Source organism: Myotis nattereri (assembly GCF_964212035.1).
Source record: "Myotis nattereri genome assembly, chromosome: 5".
Lineage (NCBI taxonomy): Eukaryota > Metazoa > Chordata > Mammalia > Chiroptera > Vespertilionidae > Myotis > Myotis nattereri.
The window spans coordinates 26,518,892-26,540,007 of NC_138080.1; the positions used below are offsets into that span (position 1 = coordinate 26,518,892).

Here is a 21,116-nt window from a genome sequence, read left to right on the forward strand (position 1 = left end):
CTGATGCAGGCTAGTCCCCATTAAGGGGTCAGCAGAGTGGGCATAACCACCTAACAGGCCCATAACTCCCAGAATGAACTCCGAGTCCCCAGCCCAGGCCCTGGCACAGGGGCAGCTGTGGGGAAGGGATGAAGAGCAGGTAGGCCACACCCACAGCCCCCTCCCCAAGAGGGAGAGCCCACCACCTCCCCCGTCAGCCACAGGGATCCCCTCTGCTCTCACAGCCTCCTTGCCCCGTTCCAGCACAAGGCCTCCCGGCATCTGCAGAGGCGGCAGGACCCAGGCACAACCTGCCAGAAGAGCTTGTGCTGCAACAGGGAAGCATCAGGGTGCGGGCATCACTCACTCTAACTGGGGTGCCTGTGGGTGGGGTGTGTGTGTGTGGCTCTCCCAGGATCCCCTGCAGGTCTCCAGCTCCATCTGACCTGCTGAGTCCAGGCTGTGGGGTCCAGGCAGGGTCCTTGCATTCGGGAACACCCAGGTCTGAGGGCCGCTGGTGCTGACCGGTGCCCCCTTCCCTGGGGCCTGGCTGCTGGGGTGCACTCCTGGCTGTCCTCAGGCCCAGAATGTGGAGGCTTCTCAGGGAGGACGCGCAGGCTGGACACTAGGGGTGGCGGGAGAGGCCTGCTCCGACAGTGCGCCCTCACTCAGCAGGGAGGAAATGAGACACAGGACAGCGGAGCAGTGGTTCCAGGTTTAATGGAGGGTGTGAGGGTGCTGCACTGCTGCTCAGAGGGCCCACAGCAGCAGCAGCCTGGGCCCCACACAGAGCATCTGTGTTTTGCGATTTAATAGAGGAACATGGCATAACCAGGAACAACGTAAGGCCCTCCTACCCCATCCTGGACACGGGACAGCTCAGCTAACTAGGCCTGCCCTTTGGGACAGGGCACCCCCACCCCCTGGGTCTGGGAGCTCTGGGAGCCCCCCCACACCGCTGTCCTTCCAAAGTCAATTCCAAAAGAGGGGGGAATCTGGCGGGGACAGCCCCAACCTGGGTCCGACAGGGAGACCCTAATGGTGCAGAGCCCCTCTCCTAGCCATTTTGGGAACAATAAATACTGTGTGACATCAGCAGGGAGAGGCGCCCATGCTCGGCTGGCAGCAGTAAGCAGGGCCTCCAGGCCCAGCCACCCTGCCTGCCCCGCCCCATCCCAAGGCCAGGCCTGGGCACCTGCCCCCTCACTCCGTGCGCAGGATGATGTGGATGCCGGAATCCGTGAACACGGGCCCGCTCATCTCCCCGGTCCGAAGCGCAAAGGAGGCATCTTCAAATGGCTTTTGCATCTGACCTGGGGAAAATGTAAGGGAGGATGCGTGGGGGTCAAGACGTGGCAGAAGCTCGGACCAGGCAGGACGGCCAGATGGGGCTCCCGCCTGTGCCCAGTGTCCCACTCATCTGTCGCTGGGTTTATGGCCCCGTCACAGTGCTGAGCAGCCCAGCTGGAGGTGGCAGGGCCATTAGAGAGGCCCCGGAAGCCTGAGGATAGCATGAGGGACGTCAGGCAGAGCTGCTGCTGCTGTGCTGAGAGATGCACTTCAGTGATGAATGTTTCCCTAGACCCAGCTCCCAGCCCCGGCCATATCATCTGTCCTGTCTGCTCCGTCTGCCTCCGGGGTGGGCGGCAGCTCTTGGTTGGTTACCCCCCACCCCTCACCCCATCCTGGGCAACTTGGGGATGGAGGGAAAGGAAGACAAAGAAGAGGTGGTGGTCAGCTGGTCCCCTCTGCTCCTCCCTTCCCACTGGCCCAACCAGACAGCCCTAAACTCAGAGCTGCTGATCCAACCCATCCACCCTCACCCCTGGTTCCCCACCAGTAAAGGTGGGCAGAGGTTATGGGAGACTACCCTGGGGCTCGCAGGGGCCCTGCCTTATACCTCCAACTGGAGGAGAGGCAAAATGCAGCTTGGTGGGCCCGTGACGGGAAAAATGTGCAAAGAAACACAGACTGACGCCCCAACCCAGGAGAGAATGACTCGGGAGAAGGCTCTGCAGTCATCCCAGCCTCTATCTGCAAGGCAGCCTCTGGAGCCTGAGGAAGGGCTGTGCTGCCACCTGGTGGACCCTGAAGGCGTGTGCCGCAGGGGCCACCCAGCCCATCCTCTACAGCAGGTGGGGGAACGCTGGGCAGTGTAGGCCTGCGAAGTCATTTGGTCTGGCCCTGCCCAGGCATTAGGGGTGAGTTAATCACATGTTTGACCAAACATGAGCAGGCTAATGTTTAAGTTGATAATTTGTATGGCCCGTGAGTGATGTCATAAATACCCAATGGCCCTTGGCAGAGAACAGGTCCCATCCCTGCTCCGCAGGCGGGGGGGGCCAGAGGGTCCCCAGGGCTGGGTGGTGCCCGTTATCTGCGCACCTCTGCTGAAGGCACCCAGGTCTCCCCTGGCCTTGGCCGAGCTGCAGTCACTGTACTGTGAAGCCAGAGATTCAAAGTCTTCTTCTCCGGACTTGATCTTCTGGATGTAGCCTGTGGACACACACGACAGGAGGCACATGGGAGACCATGTCAGGGGCGGGGCGGGGCGGGGCAGGGCAGAGAGCTCGATGAACGGTGGCACACCCCTCAGAACGAAGCTGTGCCACCTTTGCTCTTCTGCGTATGCGCACACATGCATGCACATGTGAATAGTCGCCACCCCCACATGCTAACACACAGCCACAATGCCTTCTCCCTGCACACGCCTGGAGGCACGGAGTCCATGAAGTGGTGTCTTCCACACGCATGTGCACTGTGACCCTGCAGTAACCTCAACAGCCATGCTGGTCTCACAACCCATCCTAAACTCCTGCTCCCTTTACCACTCTCCCCAGTCCACACAAATATAACAAGAATTCAGCAACCCAGGTATGTGTCCTTGACCAGGAATTGAACCCTTGATCCTTCAGTGCATGGGATGATGCTCTAACCACTGGCCAGGCCAAAAGTCAAGCTTTTAACCACCCCTGCCCCATAGTTCACAGGACCCAGATCTTCCTCGGAGCAGCCAGCTCTCTCGGACTCCTGTATGACCTCAAGGTCACGGTCGCCCATCTGCCAGGGACCCCAGTTGAATGGCATGCCCATGACAGTATGCTTATCACCTGTCTCACTGTACATCACAGCAGCAGCCAGTGTCCTGGTGTCTGATCTGCTGGATGCTCCCACGACCGTTCCCATCACCCCTGCCTTCCCCATGTCCCTGTCACTCTTGTCTTGTCCTCACCATGCTTTTGCCTCTGAGTCTGAATTGTTAGTCATTGCCAGCAGACCACAGTGACATGCTGCACAGTGCCGGACACGGAGAGAGAACTTGAGAAATGTCACTTGCTGTCACCATTCTCCCTTCCATGTGGGCTACACACCCCTGATGAGGCTGTCGCTACTTCCCCCTGCCCTGCCCAGCCCTGGTCTTCCTCGCGGGCACATCGCAGTCTGGTCTGGTGTGTTGCTTGCTCAGGCAGAAGGCCCACTCGCTCTGGCAGGCATGATGTGGTGGCTTTTGACCACAATGCCCTGGTGTGGCTGGAACACCTCCCTGGGCTGCTAGGTGGTGCCTCTGACCGACACCAGATGTCACTAGGATACCCCTCCTCCTCCTCTCCCTGGACTCCCAGTTATCTCCTTGCCCTCCCCCTCGCAGCACCAAGGTTCCTCCTCTTCTCTTCTGTCTGGACCTCAATTTGCCAGCCTGGGAATCCTGACACCCCCTTTATGTGTACCTGCCTGCCTTTAAGAGGCACACTGTCCGCACATGCGCAGCACCTGCAGAGCCAGGTCGAGACCTGAGCCCACTCCAAGCATCACCTGGCCCCATCCTCCAGCAGCTGGGCCATGGGCATAACTGCAGGGACCCTCAAGACCAGAGGCCTGCCAAGAAGCACACGGTGTGTGTGTGAGCAGGCGCTACCAGCCTGAAAATCAGATAAAAGTCAAGCCTTTTGTTTTTGTTAATCCGAGGATATTTTTTCCATTGATTTTTAGAGAGAGTGGGAGGAAGAGGAAGAGAGTGGGAGGGAGAGGAAGAGAGAGAGGTAAACATGGATGTGAGAGACACACATTGATTAGTTGCCTCCTGCGTGCGCCCCAATAGGGTAGGGGATCTTGAACCTGTAACCCAGGTACGTGCCCTTGACCAGGATTTGAGCCCCCGACCCTTCAGTGCGTGGGCGGATGCTATAACCACTGGCCTGGGCAAAAGCCAAGCTTTTAACCACTCCCTGCCCCATAGCTCACAGCACCCAAATCTTCCTCCGAGCAGCCAGCTCTCTCAGAAAACATTCTGCTCAGATGGAGCCTGAAATGATATTTTAAAAAAACGTTTCCCTCCTCAGTTCACCTTCTAGAGCAGCGGTTCTCAACTTGTGGGTCGCGACCCCTTTGCGGGTCGAATGACCCTTTCACAGGGGTCGCCTAAGACCATCGGAAAACACATATATAATTACATACTGTTTTTGTGATTAATCACTATGCTTCAATTGTGTTCAATTTGTGACAATGACATTGGGGGTCACCACAAATTGAGGAACTGTATTAAAGGGTCGCGGCATTAGGAAGGTTGAGAACCACTGTTCTAGAGGCTGACCTTCAGGAGTTTGGTCTTGGCCAAAAGCCAAGATGCAAGGGAACCTTCAGACTCCTGTGTCCCCTCGGCTCCACTCTTCTACCCCACAGGGTGCCCCTCCCAGCCCCACCCTGCTTCTCGGCTCCCTCAGCCCCATCCACCCGCCGCCCTGATGGTGCCCACACGCCATCCTTGCTCGGGCATCTCTTACCACTTGAAGCTGGCCTGCTGCCTTCCGCCCCGCAACTCCCGCGCCCCAAGACCCCGCTCTGTGAGGTGCCTCCCCTGGGCCCTGCTTTAACACTGTCCTGTTTGGGCGTCTGTGGCCTGCCTGTACTAGGAGGATGGGGGCTGGGTTAGCCTTGCTCACTGCTGTGTCCCCAGCACCTGGCACTATACACTGAGCAGATGTTCACTAATGTTGAAGGAATTCATGAATAAATGAGACAGAAACAGGCCACGGGGAAGGAGGGAGAGGGATCCGCCGCTGGGCTCTGTAGGCAGAAATGCCAGAATCTCATACCTTTTCTGTGACCCTCAGGCCCAAATACTAAAGAGGAGGCAAGACAGAAAGTACAAACCAGACGCCCTGGCCTTTTCCCGGCAATGCCCTGGCCTCACCTGACCGTGTCAACACCAGTCACCAAGACAGCGCCCACCCAACCCCCATCCAGCGGAGCTCCGGCTGGGACAGGAGCCGGGCAGACCAGCAGCCTCACCCGGAGCTCCCAGTCTGCAGCGGCACCTTCCACCTGCTCGGGGAGTTCGGGAACTCCTGAGAGGATGCACAACAGAACAGCCTCTGCCCCTGCTGGCAGATCACAACACAGCCCTGAGGCTGAGCGGGTGGACCTGGAACCTTAGCTGCTGTGTTCAGATCCCAGCTTTACTGCTCCTGAACCTGTGACCCTGGTGGGTGACTTTCCCTCTTGGAGCCTTCCTTTCCTGACCTGCAAAATGGGCTAATTAGCAGCTCCTACCTTGGAGGGCTATTGTGAGGCGTAAAGAAGGTATTGCTGGAGCAGGGCCTGGCCCAGAGCAAGCCCTTGACAGGTACTAGCTATCGGTCCCCACAATATGGACTGCAATGTGTGCCCCAATTAATGTGCTGACCCCCCAATGTGACTGTATTTAGAGATGGGCCTTTGGAGAAATAATTAAGGTTAAGTGAAGTCCAATAATTAGCGTTCTTATAAGAGACACCAGAGAGTTCCATCTCTCCCTCCACATGGGCACACACCAAGGACAGGCCTTGTGATGACAGCATAATTACCGGAGGGAAGTGAGTGAACAAATAGGGGGTCTCTGACCCTAAAAAGGTTTGGAGACAAACAAGGGAAGAAGCCTGGACAGAAAAAAGGTAACGGTTTAGTTCTGTCATCCCAGAAGTCCCAGACCCAGCAGAAAGGGCCCAGAGAGACCAGAGACCCAGCCTGAAGCCAGCAGGCTGGGAGTCACTGCCCTGGGGGGGAAGACTTGAACCACAGCACTAACTGACCCTCGATCCTTGGACTGGGTCATGGAGAAGCCCTCCCCACCTGCTCTCCTTCCCTGCTTCTCCAGGGCCTGGCCTCCTCAGACAAGGACACCAGGATTACAGGCAGCCAGTTCTTGATCTCCGATAGCTCCTGGCCACAGGCCAGCAGCTGCAGAGGAGCCGGCGCTGAGAACAGGGGCATCAGCAGAAAACTTGGAAGCACTGGCTCACTGCAGGCAGCCTGTCCCCTTGGGCAACGGGCTGCACTGGCTCTAAATGGGTACTGATGAGGCTCCAGACCCGGCTGCCAGCTACAAAGTGTGCTGCCTGAATCCTCATCTCCTGATCACCTGGAACAAGCCCCTGACAGGGGAACACTCTCTTCCACGGGAGAAAAAAGGAGCCCAAACGCCCAGGCTCGCTGACCTGGCACCACAGCCTGCACCTCACTGCTCCCTCCCAGCAGCCCTGAAGGAGGCCTGCCCCAGCCCCATCTCAGTGTCTCAGGACACGGAGGCAGAAGAGGAAGCTCACTGCCCAAGGTCATCAGAGGGTCTGCCCGCTGAGCCCACCAGCTCCTGCACCCCTGCCCAAAGCTCTCCTGGGCCCGAGTTCTTCCCATCGGCCGTGGGGAAGCAGCAGGGGCTGCCAGAGAGCAAAGGCCTGGTCTTGACCTTGGCCCCCACCACACACGCCTGACTGAGGTCAAGGCTCCAGCACGTAGACCAGAGGTCCTCAAACTATTTAAACAGGGGGCCAGTTCACTGTCCCTCAGACCGTAGGAGGGCGGGACTATAGTTTAAAAAAGAAAACTATGAACAAATTCCTATGCACACTGCACATATCTTATTTTGAAGTAAAAAAACAAAACGGGAACAAATACAATATTTGTATTTGCATGTGGCCCGCGGGCCGTAGTTTGAGGACCCCTGACGTAGACAGTGAGCGCCAGACACTGAGCCCATTGCTCTTCTGAGCACTCCCTGCACCTTTATGGCCGCCTTGCCCCCATTTTACAGAAAAGGAAACCGAGGCTCTGAAAATGAAGACACTTGCTGAAGGCCACGCAGTTGGCACCAGAATCCATCTCTGTGTGACTCCAGGTCAGACTACTTGGTGCCGACTTTACCCCACCCCCACCCATCTAATCCACCACCCATTCCTCTGGATTCTGCCTCCTAAATCTTTCCAGAATACGCTCCACCCCTCCCACCCACCTCCAAGTTCAAGTCACATCATCTGTAGTTGCAATTCCTCCCACAGCTTCCACCAGGCCCTCCAGCGCAGGTGGGCATGCCCTCCCCCTGCTAACCCTGGTCTGCATCCGCTGAAGGTCTGGCCCCAGGGCCCAGCTGCTTGCGGGGAGCACCCTCTCCCAAGTTACCCTCCCCAAGACCCAGCTGACTTCAGCACCCTCAGGCCCACAGCAGTGTCAGCCTACCGCACACCTGCCCCCCTAGTGATGGGAAGCACCCTCACCTGCCATCCCAGGCGGGCCTCACAGCCTGACAGTTAGCCCAGCCCCCTCCCAGCTGCCTTCCCAATGGCTCTTCCTCAGGCCCTCAGACTTAGTGAGTCCCTCCTCAGACTGCATCTCTCTCCACGTCCTCTCTACCAGTGGTACCTCTTGTCACTCAATCGCAAATGCCTGTTAACGTCTCTCTCTCTTCTGGTCCAGAAGCCTTGGAACAGGGACCACCTGAGCTGGGAGGACCCAAGATGTCATCTCAAGGTTCTCTCTGGGCTTTCTCCACTCGCTTCCTCCTTTTTCCCTGAGGCAGCCACGCCCCCCCCCCCCCCCCCCCAAACCTCCTCATCACTTATAGTTGGTCCCAGCCAACCTGGCCTCTGGACCTTCTGGCTTCCCTGGCCGTTCACTTCCAGCCACACTATTGTGAAAGCACCACTGCAGGGCCCTTCTCCGGGTCACACTTGGCCATGTTTCCTGCATGACCAGGAAAGACCCTGACTCTCTGCCTTGCTCTGGGCCCTCCTCAACCTGGCCAGGACCTGCTCTTGAACGATGTGGTCCCTCTTCAGCCCCCTGCACAGCCTTCCAGAGTTCTGTTCACAGCCCAGCTCCAGGCCTTTATTTCTGTCATGTCCTCTGCCAGGAATCCTGTTTCCTACTGCTTCACGAACAATGTTGAGTGCTCACAGGGGCCAGGCTGTGTGCTGGGCAGTGGGAAACGGGGAAAGAACAGATCCAGTCCCTGCCCTCATACAGCTTAGGAGGCGAGTTTAATCGGCCTCAGATTCTGTGCAAGAACCAAGATCCTCCCTATAATGTTATGAGGCTAACAGGTGCCATTTATCATGCCAGACACCATATGGGGGAGGGGGTATGCATGTGTGTTAAGTAATATCTTACCAACCAAGTACTGGACCAAGTGATATGATAGCTAAACACAGCCAATACGGACTATTGTGTACTCGTTGCCAGGCTTGTGTTAATAACAACAATCATAACCACCGCGAGTAATTATAGAACGTTTACTAGGTGCCAGGTCTGTTATTCGTGCTTTACTGTATTAGGTCAGAGTCCTCACAACTACCCTGTGAGGTGGGTCCTATTATACTAATTTTACAGGTAGGAAATTAAGGCTCAGAGACGTTAGGCAATTTGCTCAAGGTCACACAGCCAGGGCCTGGCAGAGCCCGATGGGAACTCAGGCTGTCTGGGCATGGATGAGGGACCAGTTATGTGGGGTAGGAGCAGCCAGGGAGAGGTCTGGGGTCTCTGGTGGGAGAGGCTGAGTGGATGATGAAATCACAGGTGAGATCCAGACTAGCATCGTCCAACAAGAACTTCTCCCGAGGATGAAAATGTTTATCTGCGCTGTACAAGATGCAGCCCTAGCCACACGATGCTACTGAACACTTAAAGTGTGGCCTCACGACTGAAGAACCAATTTTTAATACTTCTTCATTTTAATTCATTTCAGTGGACATCGCCGATGTAGGCAGTGGACAGCTCTAGGGCAGGGTTCTGCCAACAATGACCGGCAGGCTCGCTATTTCTGTAAACAGAGTCTGACTGGCATCTAGCCACGCCCATTTGTTTACCTTTTGTCTAACGCTATCATTTTACAAAGCAGAGCATACAGAGACTGTTTGGCCTGCAAAACCTAAAATATTTACCATCTGGCCTCGTAAGAAAGTTTGCCAACCACTGTTCTAGACTGCGGAGAAAACAGAAGAGAGCAAAGAACAGCCTCCTCTCTCCGGACAGAATGAACTTACAAATTGCAGCCAGCTCTGCACGGCTACCTTTCCGACCTCCCTCCCCCTCCAGACCCACTCCTGGTGCACCGCAGAGGCCTGCTCGATGACAGCATCATCCATCACTCCCACTGACTGAGGGCACACGTGCGCCACGCACCGTCTTCTCTCACTGAATTTTCACAACCACCCTCAGAGGCAGGTATATGACGATGCCCATTTCATAGAGGTGGAAACTGAGTCTCAGGGAGGTGACTTGGGCCCCTAAGGTCACAGAGCTTACAGGGGTCTGGTAGCCCCAACGCTGGGTCTTCCCACCCCCACGGAAGGAAAGAAAAAGCAGAGGTGGCCATTGGCCAGGCTCACGTCACGTGCAGGCACTTTTGTGTCGGCCAATGCAGCACCTCACAGCTGAGCAAGCTGGGGTAGAGGGCCTGGTGTGATTTCCACGAGGCTTGCTCTGGCCCCTCAGGGAGAGGGCCCCCCCCCCGCCCCCCCAATCCTGTCTCCAGTTCTGCTCACTGTTGATCAGCTCCAGGGCCTCCTCCTTGGTCCGGGTTATCTTCTCTTGCCTCCAAGATGACGGCCGCCGTGACTGGCTGTGCTTGACCAGCAGGTGTGAGCAGCGCACCCTGGTAGGCTCCCCCTGTCCGTTTTTGCCACTGCCACTGCTGTTGCCACTCGGCCGCTCCCACTGGCTGGCGTTCGTGATGTGATTGAAGTAGTACACCCGGCCTGGAGGGAGAGGAGGTGGATATTCAGCTGGGACTGCTCATAGGACACCACCCTGAGGCCAGAATAAGGGACTGGCCTAGGAGACGCCATGATTCAGCAAATTCCCTGTGTGTCCACCACATGCCACAGGCCCTTAGGGAGCGAACATTCCAGGTGGGGACAGATCGCCACCCGCCAAGCAAATAGGACAGGGTAACTTCAGTCACTGATAACGCTGAATGAGCCAGGTGACAACAGAGAAGCCAGCCCCACCCCAGAGGTGGACCAGGGCCGGGGAGAGGAAGTGGTTCAAAGCATGCACTCAGCAGTCAGACCACCTACTCAAACCTGGTTCTGCCCCTTCCTCACCGTATGATCTACCTTCCCCAGGCCTCGGCTTTCTCACCTGGAATGTGGAGGTGACAACAGGACCTGCCTGTTGGGCTGCTGCAAGGACTGAATGAGTTCACATCTGTAACGTGCTTAGGATGGCTCCCGGCTCACATTTAAGAGTGTGATAGCCATCACTAGCTCCATCTTACAGAGGACAAACCTAGGCAGTGTTTCCTGAGTGTCTACTGTGCTTCAGGCACGCTATGGAGGGAGGCATGGCGTCAGACAGCAAAGCTCTGCTCTTTCCCCTACAGCGGACTGTGCGACACTGCAAGGGGCCAGACGTTACTCAGCGACTGAGGAGCATGGAGTAAACACGGCACACAGGAAACCTGAAGTGCGAGGGACCCAGTAGAAAAGGGGTGTCATTCCACTGGGTTACATGGAGGGCTTGTGCCCAGCCCTGTGAAGGGCTGGATGTCGCCCTAAGGACTGTCAGGGTCAAGTCATGCAGAAATGGCAGAACATCAGGTTTATGCCACAGCAAGGTGAGTGAGAGCTGAGCCATGGAAGGTCTATAAAACCATGGCCATGGGCTCCATCTCCTTGAAAAGTGGCGGTGAAGTGAGAGATGAGGCCGTCAAACTTCATGGGGTTAATGTGGAGAGTCCATGATGATGCACACAAAGGGCTCATCAGAGCTCTTACTGCGAGGATGACTACTATGGACAACGACGGGTGGAACAAGATGCAGGGCCTGCTGCTCTGCAGTTTGCAGTGACAAGAGCATGGGGCTCTGGAGTCAAAATGACTGGATTCTAACCCAGCCCCCCCGCCCCCCCCCATGAATGACTTTGGGTAAACTTCATTTTTTCTGGCCTCAGTTTCCTCACCTGCAAAATGGGAGCAATGACTGCCAACTGCCCAGAGTTGTGGCCAATCAGAGAAGACACTGAAAACGCTCGGCACAATGCCTGCAGCTGATAAAAGTACCCTGTTGTGGACATTATTACTATGGATAAGCCTTACATCGGACCCAAGAACAGGGGCTCAGCATTAGGTGTGGGTGGCCGGCGTGGTAGCAGGAGCAGGCTGTGCATCCGAGGCGGGGTGCACCCCGGGGCCACACCCTAAGCATGGGCCTCGGGTGTCCTCCCCCGGAGGTGGACCCCCAGGGCCAGCGGGGTGCGGAGACGTTCCCCGGCGAGGTCAGGTGCATTAGGCCGAAGGGTGTCAGCCCGGTGCGCAGGGCCAGGGCCATCGCCGGGAGGAAGGCCGCGGGATCACCAGCCCCTCCCCGCGCCCCCGCAGCGCGCTGGGCCTCCCCGGCCCGGTCCCAGCCTGTTTCCTCCGGCTTCCCGGCGCCAGAGGCTCCAAGCCTCAGCAGGGCGGGCCGGGCCGTTACCGGGAGGATGCGGAGCCAGGACCCCACGGGAATAGGGCGGCGGCGCCGCGCCCGAGGGCGAGCTCGAGCCTTGCTCCCGCTCCCGCAGACCCGCGCGGCCCCGCCCCAGCCCGGACCCCCGCGGCACCTGAGCTGCGGCTCATGCGCTTCTCCCAGCCGAGGGGCAGCTTCTCCTCGTCCGCCATCTTCCCTCCTGCGGCAGCGCCTGCTCCGCCTCCGCGCACCGCCTCCGCCGCCCGCGCCCGCCCAGCGCCGCCGCCTATTGGCGGGGTGCGCCTTGCACCGGGCCTGGCGGCGACTCCCATTGGGCATCTTGACTGGCTTTCTATTGGGCAAAAGCGAAAGCGGGCGTACCCACCCCGCCTTTTCTTACCTGGGCCCCGCCCCTCGCTCTCCTCGGGCCTCTAAGTGGTGAGGAAGGGAGACACTCCCGCCTTCTCGACTCCCTTCTGCAAGCTTCAAAGGAGGCCCCGTCCCTCCCGTGCGTCCTGAGCCACAGCGCCTGTCTGATTGGCTACTGCAGCCGCGGTTCCCGTCCCTAGGCCGTTTCCGGAGGGCCGCAGCCCACCTTACGGAAGCGTCTAAGCTAGTGTGGAGGTAAGGGCAGCCGACCAGATGCTTGGAGATGCGGTGCTGGCTTTACTGTTGCCATAGCAACGCAGTTGCCTTGGTGATAAGCATCTAATAACCAGAAGCCTAAATCTGGCTTCTCCATCCTCCCTCTTCCCACCTCTTTACTTCAGATGTTCAAGCCTAACCCTTATTTTATTTTTTTGTGCAAAGCTAACCTTTTGCCTGTGCCACTGACCCAAACACCTTCACTTATCCCCTCTCAAGCTGGCTCCTGCCTCTATCCTGATGACTGGTGGGTGTTGGCACTGCCACTCAGATGGGGACACAGAAGGAGGCGAGGGTTGGAGGATGATGAGTTCAATCTGAGTCAGTTTAAAATGGAGTCCACAGGACACTGAGGAGATGGTTGGGGACCCAGGGCTGGAGATAGGTATAGAAGTAAAAGAGACTAACAGGAAAGGGTTCAATTACAGTTCATCTACAGCATGGGCCCTCATGTGATCACTAAAAAGAACGAGGCACAGTGAAAACGAGGGAAACGTGTTCACAGGAAAGGAGAGACAGGATTCGGTAGAAGGTTAAGAGCTGCTTAAGTTCAAAGCCTGGCTCTACCATTTCCTATGACCTTGAACAAATTACTTACTTAACCTCTGCATTTCAGCTTTCCCACCTGAAAAATGAGGGTAAGAAATAAAATATATTTCATGCATATCTTTGATGTAAAGTGTAAATGCGTTAATTTATGTAAAGCACTCAAAACAGTGCCTGGCCCATACATGGCAGGGATGTATTTTCTGGGTGGAAAAAAGCAAATAATAGTACAGCATAGCAATTATATTATGTGGAAAGGCATAACAAAATGAAAAAAATAAAATTCTTTAATGACATCATCCATGGAAATATATCGAAGTATTAAGAATATAAAAAAGCAAGCCAATGAACAGTATCAGTATTAGAATATGTATAATTAACGGTGTAAAAACTATAGATTTACATCACAGAAAATTTCTGGATTCAATCAAATATGTCATAACTACCACTGGTGATACAGATGGAGAAATGAACAACTTAAATGATGCCATTTTCATTTTTTATGAGCATGTATTAGCATAATCATCTTTTAAATAATATATAATTTTAGAGTTAGGGTAGAGTTACAAAAGTCGTATAAAGGTTTTAGTATAGAAGATAGAATTTCATATAGCCTTCACCCAGCCTTCCCTTGTATTAGCAGATGCTAATAACGGAACAGAGGTTCTTAACCAGAGGTGATTTTGTTCCCTAAAGGACATTTGACAATGTCTTAAGACGTTTTTGGTTGTCACAAATGGGGGGGGGGGTGTCATTGTTACTAGCATTTAGTGGGTAGAAGCCCAGGATTCTGCTAAATATCCTACAATGCACAGCCCCCACAATAAAGAATTATCCAGCCCCAAAAGCCACCAGTGCCAAAGCTAAGAAACCCTGCCATAGAGTAATTATCAAAATTAAGAAATCAACATGGGGGGTGGCAGCAGTGTGGAGGGGGTTAATGGGGAATAAAGAGGACATCTGTAATATTCTCAACAATAAAGATACATTTTAAAAAATCAACATTGGTACAATACTCTTAAAAAAAATTTTTTTTTATTGATTTCAGAGAAGGGAGACGGAGAGAAAGATAGAAACATCAATGATGAGAGAGAATCATTGATCGGCTTCCTCCTGCACACCCCACCCTGGGGATCAAGCTTGCAACCCAGGCTTGTGCCTTTGACTGGAATCGAACCCAGTACCCTCCAGTCCGTAGGCTGACGCTCTAACCACTGAGCAAACCAGCTAGGGCAGTATAATACTTTTAGACTAGACTTAAATCCACAGTCACATCTCCTTAGTCTCTTCCAACATGTGACAATTTGTAGGTCTTCCTTGTATTGCATGATCCTGATACTTTTGAATAGCAAAATGCCCATTCTGATGTTTTATCATGATAGGGTTTGTTGGATATTTTCTCATGAATAGATTGAGGTTATACATTTTTGGGAAGGATACCACAGAGACGATATAACTTCAGTGCATCATACCTGGTATGCAATCTACTCCTGGTTGTATTAAGGTATCTATTGTTGCAATAACACTTACCTCACAACTTAGTGGATTAACAATTATTTTCTCACAGATTCTATGGGTCAGGAATCCAAGCACAGTTTAGCTGGTGTCAGTAGGGGTGGCTGTGGTCTAATTTGAAGGCTTGACTGGGGCAGGATCTACTTCCAAGCTCTCTCAGGTGGCTGCTGGCAGGATTCAAGTACTAACAGGATGTTTGTCTGAGGACTGCAGTTCTTTTTTGGGGGTCTCTGCATAAGGCAGCTCACAACATAGCAGCCAGTTTCATCAAGGAGCAAGTGGCAGAAGCCAGTTTCTTTGCAACCTCATCTCAGAAGTGATATCCCACCACTTTTGCCATGCTCTACTTGTTAGAAGCTAGGTCTCTAGCCTGTACTCAAGAGGAAGGGATTACACAAGGATGTGAATACACAACGACGAGGGGATCATTAGGGGCCATTTTAGAGGCTGCCTACCACACTTGCAATATTAACGTTGATCACTTGGTTAAGGCAATTTCTGAATTTACTATTGTAATAATACTTTCGAGGGATACTTTGAGATTGTGCCCTTTCAACATGCTTCCATCCTTTTTATTCTGGCACTTCTTACCTCCTGACACCACTAGATACACCATGCCCAGCTTGTATTTTCCCTGCCCTAGCTCTAGAACCAATCACTTCTCCAAGAAGCTCTAGTTCCTTTCATTGGAGAATGTTATTTAGAAACAAAGATCTGGGTGCTGGACATGCTCATTGCACCTGGGGTGTCACTGCTTCTGGTCCCTCTAAGTGGAAAAAGCAAGAAAATATATGTATGCACACATATCTGCATGTCTATATACATAGTAAATAAAAACCACGAGTCCACACTGATGCCTCTAACTCTAATCCAGTTCCACAAGTTCATTCTAACAACACCCTTCCATCCTTCCTGCCTCATTTTATTTTTAGCTTTAAAAACAACAATGTATTTTTATTGATATCAGAGAGGAAAGATGAGGGAGAGATAAAAATATCAATGATGAGTCATTGATTGGCTGTCTCCTGCACACCCCACACTGGGGATCTAGTCTGTAACCCAGGCATATCCCCTGACCGGGAATCGAACCATGACCTCCTTGTTCATAGGTGGACACTCAACCACTGAGCCACGCTGGCTAGGCTATTTGTAGCTTCTCCAGCAGTGAGAAACCTGGATCTCACTACCTACAATATATTTGCCCATTTGTTCAACTATGTGTGTGGATACATACGTACGTTTCAGAATTGTTAAATCATGTCCCTGTGAGAAACATATTTACCAACTAGAGTGCAGTGTTTTTCTACACTTCTTTTTGTCTTTAGCCTTCTTGTATCCTAGCATACACTTTCCCCAAACTTAGGTCAGCTGTCTTTCCCACCTTCTTGTGTGTGTGTGTGTGTGTGTGTGTGTGTGTGTGTGTGTGTGTGTATTCACCTGAATAGTCAGGGAACTTCACCTATTTTATTTAGGTTTTCATTTTTTCAAATTCCAACCACAAGCTAAATACAACTGGAAACCAGTAAGCACTCAGTTTGCTCCAAAAGAGTAGGATCATCCAGATTTACTCCAATAAAGTATATTCCCCACCTTCTTCAGTGTGGTCATGTGATTCATTTGTAATACAAGCAGATTCATTAGACGGCCTGCATTCCATTCCTTCCTACATTGTTTCTGACAGAGTCCTGCATTCACCACCACAGTTCCATCATCACAAGAATCCCTCCAAACTGCCCTTATATGTAAAAAAATAATCAATAAAAATACCAATGAAAAAAGAATGAGACATATAATTTACATGGAAGGATATCAAAAGCATACAAAAACAAACTGATGCATAGTATGTGAATATTATAGAATGTATAATTATCCCAATTTTACAAAAACTATAGGTTAGATTTCAGAAAATGTCTGGATTCACTCAAATATGTTAATAACTGCCAGTGGTGGGAGGGGGGATGTTAATATGAAACAATTTTTGTTGTTTTTACTTCTCACCTGAGTATTTTTTTCCATTGATTTTTATAGAGTTGAAAGGAGGGGGAAGAGACAGAGAAAGAAACATTGATGTGAGAGAGAGATATTGACTGGTTGCCTCCCACACTTTCCCTGACGGGGCTGGGGATGGGCCTGCAACGAGGCAGATGCCCTTGACCAAATCCAACCTGGGACCCTTTAGTCCTCAAGCCAAAGCTCTAACCACTGGGAAACCAGCTAGGGCTGAAACAATGTTTGACAAAGCATTTGGATTTTTTTTACAAGCAGATATTGCATAGTTATCTTTTAAAAGTAAAACTGAAGTTTATACAAATGCGCTGAAAAAGTTCTGACCTCAGGAGAAAAAGGGGTGAGGAAAAGGGCTTTACTTTTTGCACACATTTTCTATGCCGATTTGAAATGATAAGGAATCACCTTGTCAAGGCTGTCATGTAGTTTATTTATTTTGTTTTACTTGAGGCCTTATATTTAATTTTTTATATATTTTTAATTAAATTTATTGGGGTGACATCTATCCTATATAATAAAAGCATAATATGCAAATCAACCAAATGGCCAAACAGCAAAACAACCATCTGGGACCTGCTATGACACCCACTGGCACCAGGCCAGCCAAGGCGGGTGTGATGCAATTGGTCGGGGGCCCGGCCATCACCCCATGATCACCCCTCAGAGGGAGGGCCAGGCCACCAACAGGCAGGCTGTGGCAGGTGGGCAGGGCCTCCCTCTGCGAGAGAAGCTGGTGCTGGCAGCCGGGGGAAGGAAGGCCTACTCTTGCATGAATTTTGTGTATTGGGCCTCTAGTCTATAATAATAAAAGCGTAATATGCTAATTAGACCAGAGGTCCTTCTGGACAACCTTCTGGATGAAGCCTGGGTGCCAGGTGCCAGAGGGAAGCCGGTGCTGGCAGGCGGGGGAAGGAAGGCCTACTCTTGCACAAATTTCATGCATCGGCCCTCTAGTTGGTTAATAAAAGGCCATCCTGTAGTTTAAAAAAATTTTTTTTTAACAGGTCAGAGGGGGATACTGAGTTCTAAGGGTAGTGGGAAACAGACATGTCTTAGCGATAGAAGGGAAGCCAAGAGGCAGGTAGAGAGACCAAAGAGAAACCATTCTCAACAGAATCCAGGCCAGCAGCCTCCCAAACAGCTGGCAGGTCATCTCCCCAGAAGCTTGGTGGTGAAGGGAAGGCAGAGGCTGGCAGGAGCTTGGGGGCAGGGGGGGTGTCAGGGGGAGCAGTGGGCTAGAGCTGACTGTGTTGAGCTACTGAGGAGGATAGGACAGGTCAATACAGTGTGGGGCGTGCAGGAGAAAGAACAGAGCAAGGTTCTGGGTGAAGCTCTTGAGAAGGGTTCCAGAATATGGCTCTGGTAAGGACAGGGACAAGGTCGGCCCCAGGACCTGTGGCTAAGGGAACAGAGGTGGGGTGCTTGGTGTCCTGACTGCTCACACCTGGGAGAAGACTGGAGCCAGCTGGTAACACCATGTAACAGACATCCTTGCTGCTCTAACTGCATTTCTCTTGCATTTCTCATGATATGTGGGTGTCATCATGGTACCCCATTTTAGAAAAGGAAACTGAAGATCAAAGGAAGCCGACGACCCCAAACCCCACTACTAATCATCAGTCAAAATTCAGCCTATGCCACGCTGTTTTGCTCTGTCCACTAGGATTTCATAAGTGCCAAGAATTGTAGATGCTTAACCTCATTTTATCTCGGCCACACTCTGCAGCACGACCATGAACTATCAGTTCCAGTTTGGAAAAGGAAATGGAGGCTCAGGGAGGTCAAGGAACTTGCCCAGGGTCATTGTTGACATAAGCGCTGGGATTCCACCCATAGTCTGTCTCAGTCCAGAGCCTGTATTCCTAACCACATCACTGTCCCTACTCAGCGGGCCCTGGGCCTCTTAGGGTGACAATCACCTCAGGCCTCTTGCCCTCCACAAGCTCACACCACCTCCCAGTCTCCTGGCTCGCTCTTCCCTCACCGGCCCAGTCAGTCTTGAACTCTGAATGGGCAGCTGGGCACTGAGAGTACAGTGACCACCAGATACCAGCCTTCCCGCACCAGACAGGCCTCAGTCAAACATGACGACAGTGAAGCTGTTCTACGTTTTTATTAACATGACTTTTTAAAAACAAGCATCCATACCAGGGCTGGGGCTGAGAGTGGGAGGAGAGGGGCGGGGGGACCGGGCACGGGGAAGGAGTTCCGCTTTATTGGTAATAAAGCTCCAGGTTCATCCCATCATGGATTTCATCTGGAGGGAAGGTGTTAAGGAGCCTTCGCTGTGGATTCGGCCCCGCCTTTCACCTCTCACGGCTGGGCCAGGGCGGCCTGCTCGCTCGGCCCGGAGCCAAGGAGGCCATTCTGGGCCGGGTCACTTTGATTTGGAAAGAGCACAAACTATGACATTTCATGCTCCTTTTGCGCCGCAGGCATGGCGGAGTCTCACTCCACTGCGACCTCCTTCAAAGTGTCTTCTAAGCCTCAGAATATTTGACCAACCTACCACCTTCCTCGCCCAGCAAAACACTGACACGACTCCCATTCTCCAAATCAGCGGTTCTCAACCTTGGCTGCACATTAGAATCACCTGGGAATCTTTTTAAAATCCTGATTTCTGGGCCTCATCCTCCGGAAATTCTGTTTCTTTGTTAGTAATGTTGTGGCCCCGCCCCACAACAAAGAAACAGACTTTCCGGAGGATGAGGCCCAGAAATCAGGATTTTAAAAAGGTTCCCAGGTGATTCTAATGGGCAGCCAAGGTTGAGAACCGCTGCTCCAAATGCTCACCGCGTGCTACAAACTCGGGGAGACTCCTTAGGGCACAGCCTCCGACAGACAGACAGACCCCGGGTTGAACCAAGGACCAGGGCGCGGCGTGGAGCCCCGTCCTCCAGAAACCACACAAAGGATACAGTCGCCCAGAGAAACGTGGTCCTTAAAGATCGTGTACCTGCGGGACAGACACCTTTCAGACCGAAACCCAAGGCGGGCGGTCTTCACCCTGGAGGCAAGCGCGCCCCGGTCCGGACCCGCGGCCTGGCCCCCGCACCCCCGAACCCGGCTCGGCCGCCGCGCTCACCACTTCTTCAGCACGATCTTGTTCCAACGGGTCCCCGTCTGGGCGGCGATCAGCTTCTTCAGGTCCCCGATGGTGTCATCGGTGCTGGCGCCCAGGAGTTAAGGGAAACGGTAGGACGGTAGGACGCGGGGCGCTGCAGGGCTAGATGCACCCCTCCCGCCCCCCGCAGCACGGACACCCGCCCCGCGCCCCCTCCCCCGCCCCGGGCCACTGTCTCTCCGCCGCCCGTGGATACTTGCACTTCACGCGGACCTTCTTCCCCAGACGGTCGTTGCAAACCACCTCGATCATCCTGTCCGGAGCCACACAGGGCGGGGGTTGGGGGCAGCAGAGTCAGCACGTTAAGGGCCCCCCACACCCCAAGACCTCAGCTTGAAACTTAGGCTCACTTCCCACCCCCTCTGACCCGGGTCCTCCGGGGCCCCAAGTTCCGCGCCTCGGGACCGCGGAGCCCAGGCGCCGGCCCCCTCAGGCCCTTGGACTGTCGATGGCCGGACCCCGTCAGCTTTCTCCAACTCGGGGCCGCCCCACCGACCCCTCACCTCGAATCGCTTGGAACCAGCCGACGCCACAACCTCGTCGCTCGACAGCGGAGCGGTGGCCGGAGCCTGCGCTGGGAACCGGAAGCGGAAGTGCGCAGCCTGCAGCGCCCGCCCCTTCCTCGGGGCCTCGTAACCCCGGTGGCGTGCAGTGCGGGCCTCAGGCGCGGCTTAGGGGCTCCGGACCCCGCAGGGGGACCCTTGCGGTTGGTGCGCGGGCCCAGTGGGGGTCCCGCCCCGTGGAGGGAGGGTCAGAGGTCAGGGGCCGGGGCCCAGCTCGTTGGTTGAGGCGCCATTCGCTGTGGGGAGACACCGTCAGTTGGTGAGGACCCTAGAGGGGCCCGAGCGACAGCGGGGAGGGGTAGGTGACCTGCCGCTGCTGAGCCCGACGGAGCCTCTCGCTGCAGCTACGGGGAGCCGGGTGGGGCCCTGCAGCCATCCCGGGGCCCCTGCCTTCATCCAGGACCGGGCCTCCCCTCTGGCAATTGCTCTGCCGCCTGCGGACACCTGCGTGCAGACTATCCTGGATAATAAAACCCTAATATGCAAACGAAGGACTGGTCCCTATACGCGCACTGACCACCAGGGGGCAGACGCTCAATGCGCGAGCTGCCCCTCAATGCGGAGCTGCTCCCTGGTGGTCAGTGCGCTCCGACAGGGGGAGCGCTGCTCAGCCAGAAGCCGGGCAGGCGGACATCCCCCAGGGGTCCCCACTGTAAGGGGAGCAGGCTTGGCTGAGGGATGCCCTACCCCCCCCCCACCCCCCTCCAGTGCACGAATGCCCGGCATCGGACCTCTAGTAGTTAATAAAGAGGGAACCGCCTGATCCTGGCCTGGGTGCCACCCCTTATTAGAATGGACTTTGAGCGCTAACCGGCCACATCAGCAAAGAAGCTGGAAACAGCACATGCAAAATCTTCCAGGCCTTTGTCTTAAAGAAAGGTCGCTCCCGCTCTGAGATCTTACACTCGCCCTGTAGCCCCTGTACTGCAGGGCCGATGAGACAGGGGGCCTCCCTCCCTAAAATCTATGGATGAAAAAAGTAATCTCGCAGGGTGCTCTGATCACAAATTCCAAACTGGGCGGTCATGGTGGGTAGTCTCGTC

General features: G+C 53.9%; 2 protein-coding genes across 2 annotated transcripts; both read right to left on the reverse strand.

Moving 5' to 3' along the window:
• Nucleotides 1–683: 683 nt before the first annotated feature.
• On the reverse strand, nucleotides 684–11,948 carry PIN1 (peptidylprolyl cis/trans isomerase, NIMA-interacting 1). Its single transcript, XM_081092101.1, has 4 exons — nucleotides 11,828–11,948; nucleotides 9,771–9,983; nucleotides 2,365–2,475; nucleotides 684–1,292 (listed from the first exon to the last, which is right to left on the reverse strand). Exons 1-4 carry the CDS (start codon nucleotides 11,883–11,885, stop codon nucleotides 1,183–1,185), a joined length of 492 nt encoding a protein of 163 aa, XP_080948227.1. The 5' UTR covers nucleotides 11,886–11,948; the 3' UTR covers nucleotides 684–1,182.
• Nucleotides 11,949–18,483: 6,535 nt separating this feature from the next.
• On the reverse strand, nucleotides 18,484–20,557 carry UBL5 (ubiquitin like 5). The gene is made up of 5 exons (XM_081092104.1): nucleotides 20,014–20,557; nucleotides 19,707–19,763; nucleotides 19,472–19,555; nucleotides 19,305–19,342; nucleotides 18,484–18,643 (listed from the first exon to the last, which is right to left on the reverse strand). The coding sequence occupies exons 2-5, from the start codon at nucleotides 19,760–19,762 to the stop codon at nucleotides 18,600–18,602; spliced, it is 222 nt and encodes a 73-aa protein (XP_080948230.1). The 5' UTR covers nucleotide 19,763; nucleotides 20,014–20,557; the 3' UTR covers nucleotides 18,484–18,599.
• Nucleotides 20,558–21,116: the final 559 nt, after the last annotated feature.

Bases quoted from the DNA above. Each gene is read 5' to 3' on its own strand.
- PIN1 (XM_081092101.1), bottom strand. From the start codon at position 11,885: ATGGCGGACGAGGAGAAGCTGCCCCTCGGCTGGGAGAAGCGCATGAGC. The intron at 9,984-11,827 runs GTGCCGCGGGGG...CTCTCCCTCCAG, and splicing joins GCGCATGAGCCGCAGCTCAG to GCCGGGTGTACTACTTCAAT. The intron at 1,293-2,364 runs GTGCGCAGATAA...CATTTTCCCCAG, and splicing joins CCTGGGTGCCTTCAGCAGAG to GTCAGATGCAAAAGCCATTT.
- UBL5 (XM_081092104.1), bottom strand. From the start codon at position 19,762: ATGATCGAGGTGGTTTGCAACGACCGTCTGGGGAAGAAGGTCCGCGTG. The intron at 19,556-19,706 runs GTATCCACGGGC...CCTGGGCGCCAG, and splicing joins AAGGTCCGCGTGAAGTGCAA to CACCGATGACACCATCGGGG. The intron at 19,343-19,471 runs GTGAGCGCGGCG...TCTGTCCCGCAG, and splicing joins AAGATCGTGCTGAAGAAGTG to GTACACGATCTTTAAGGACC.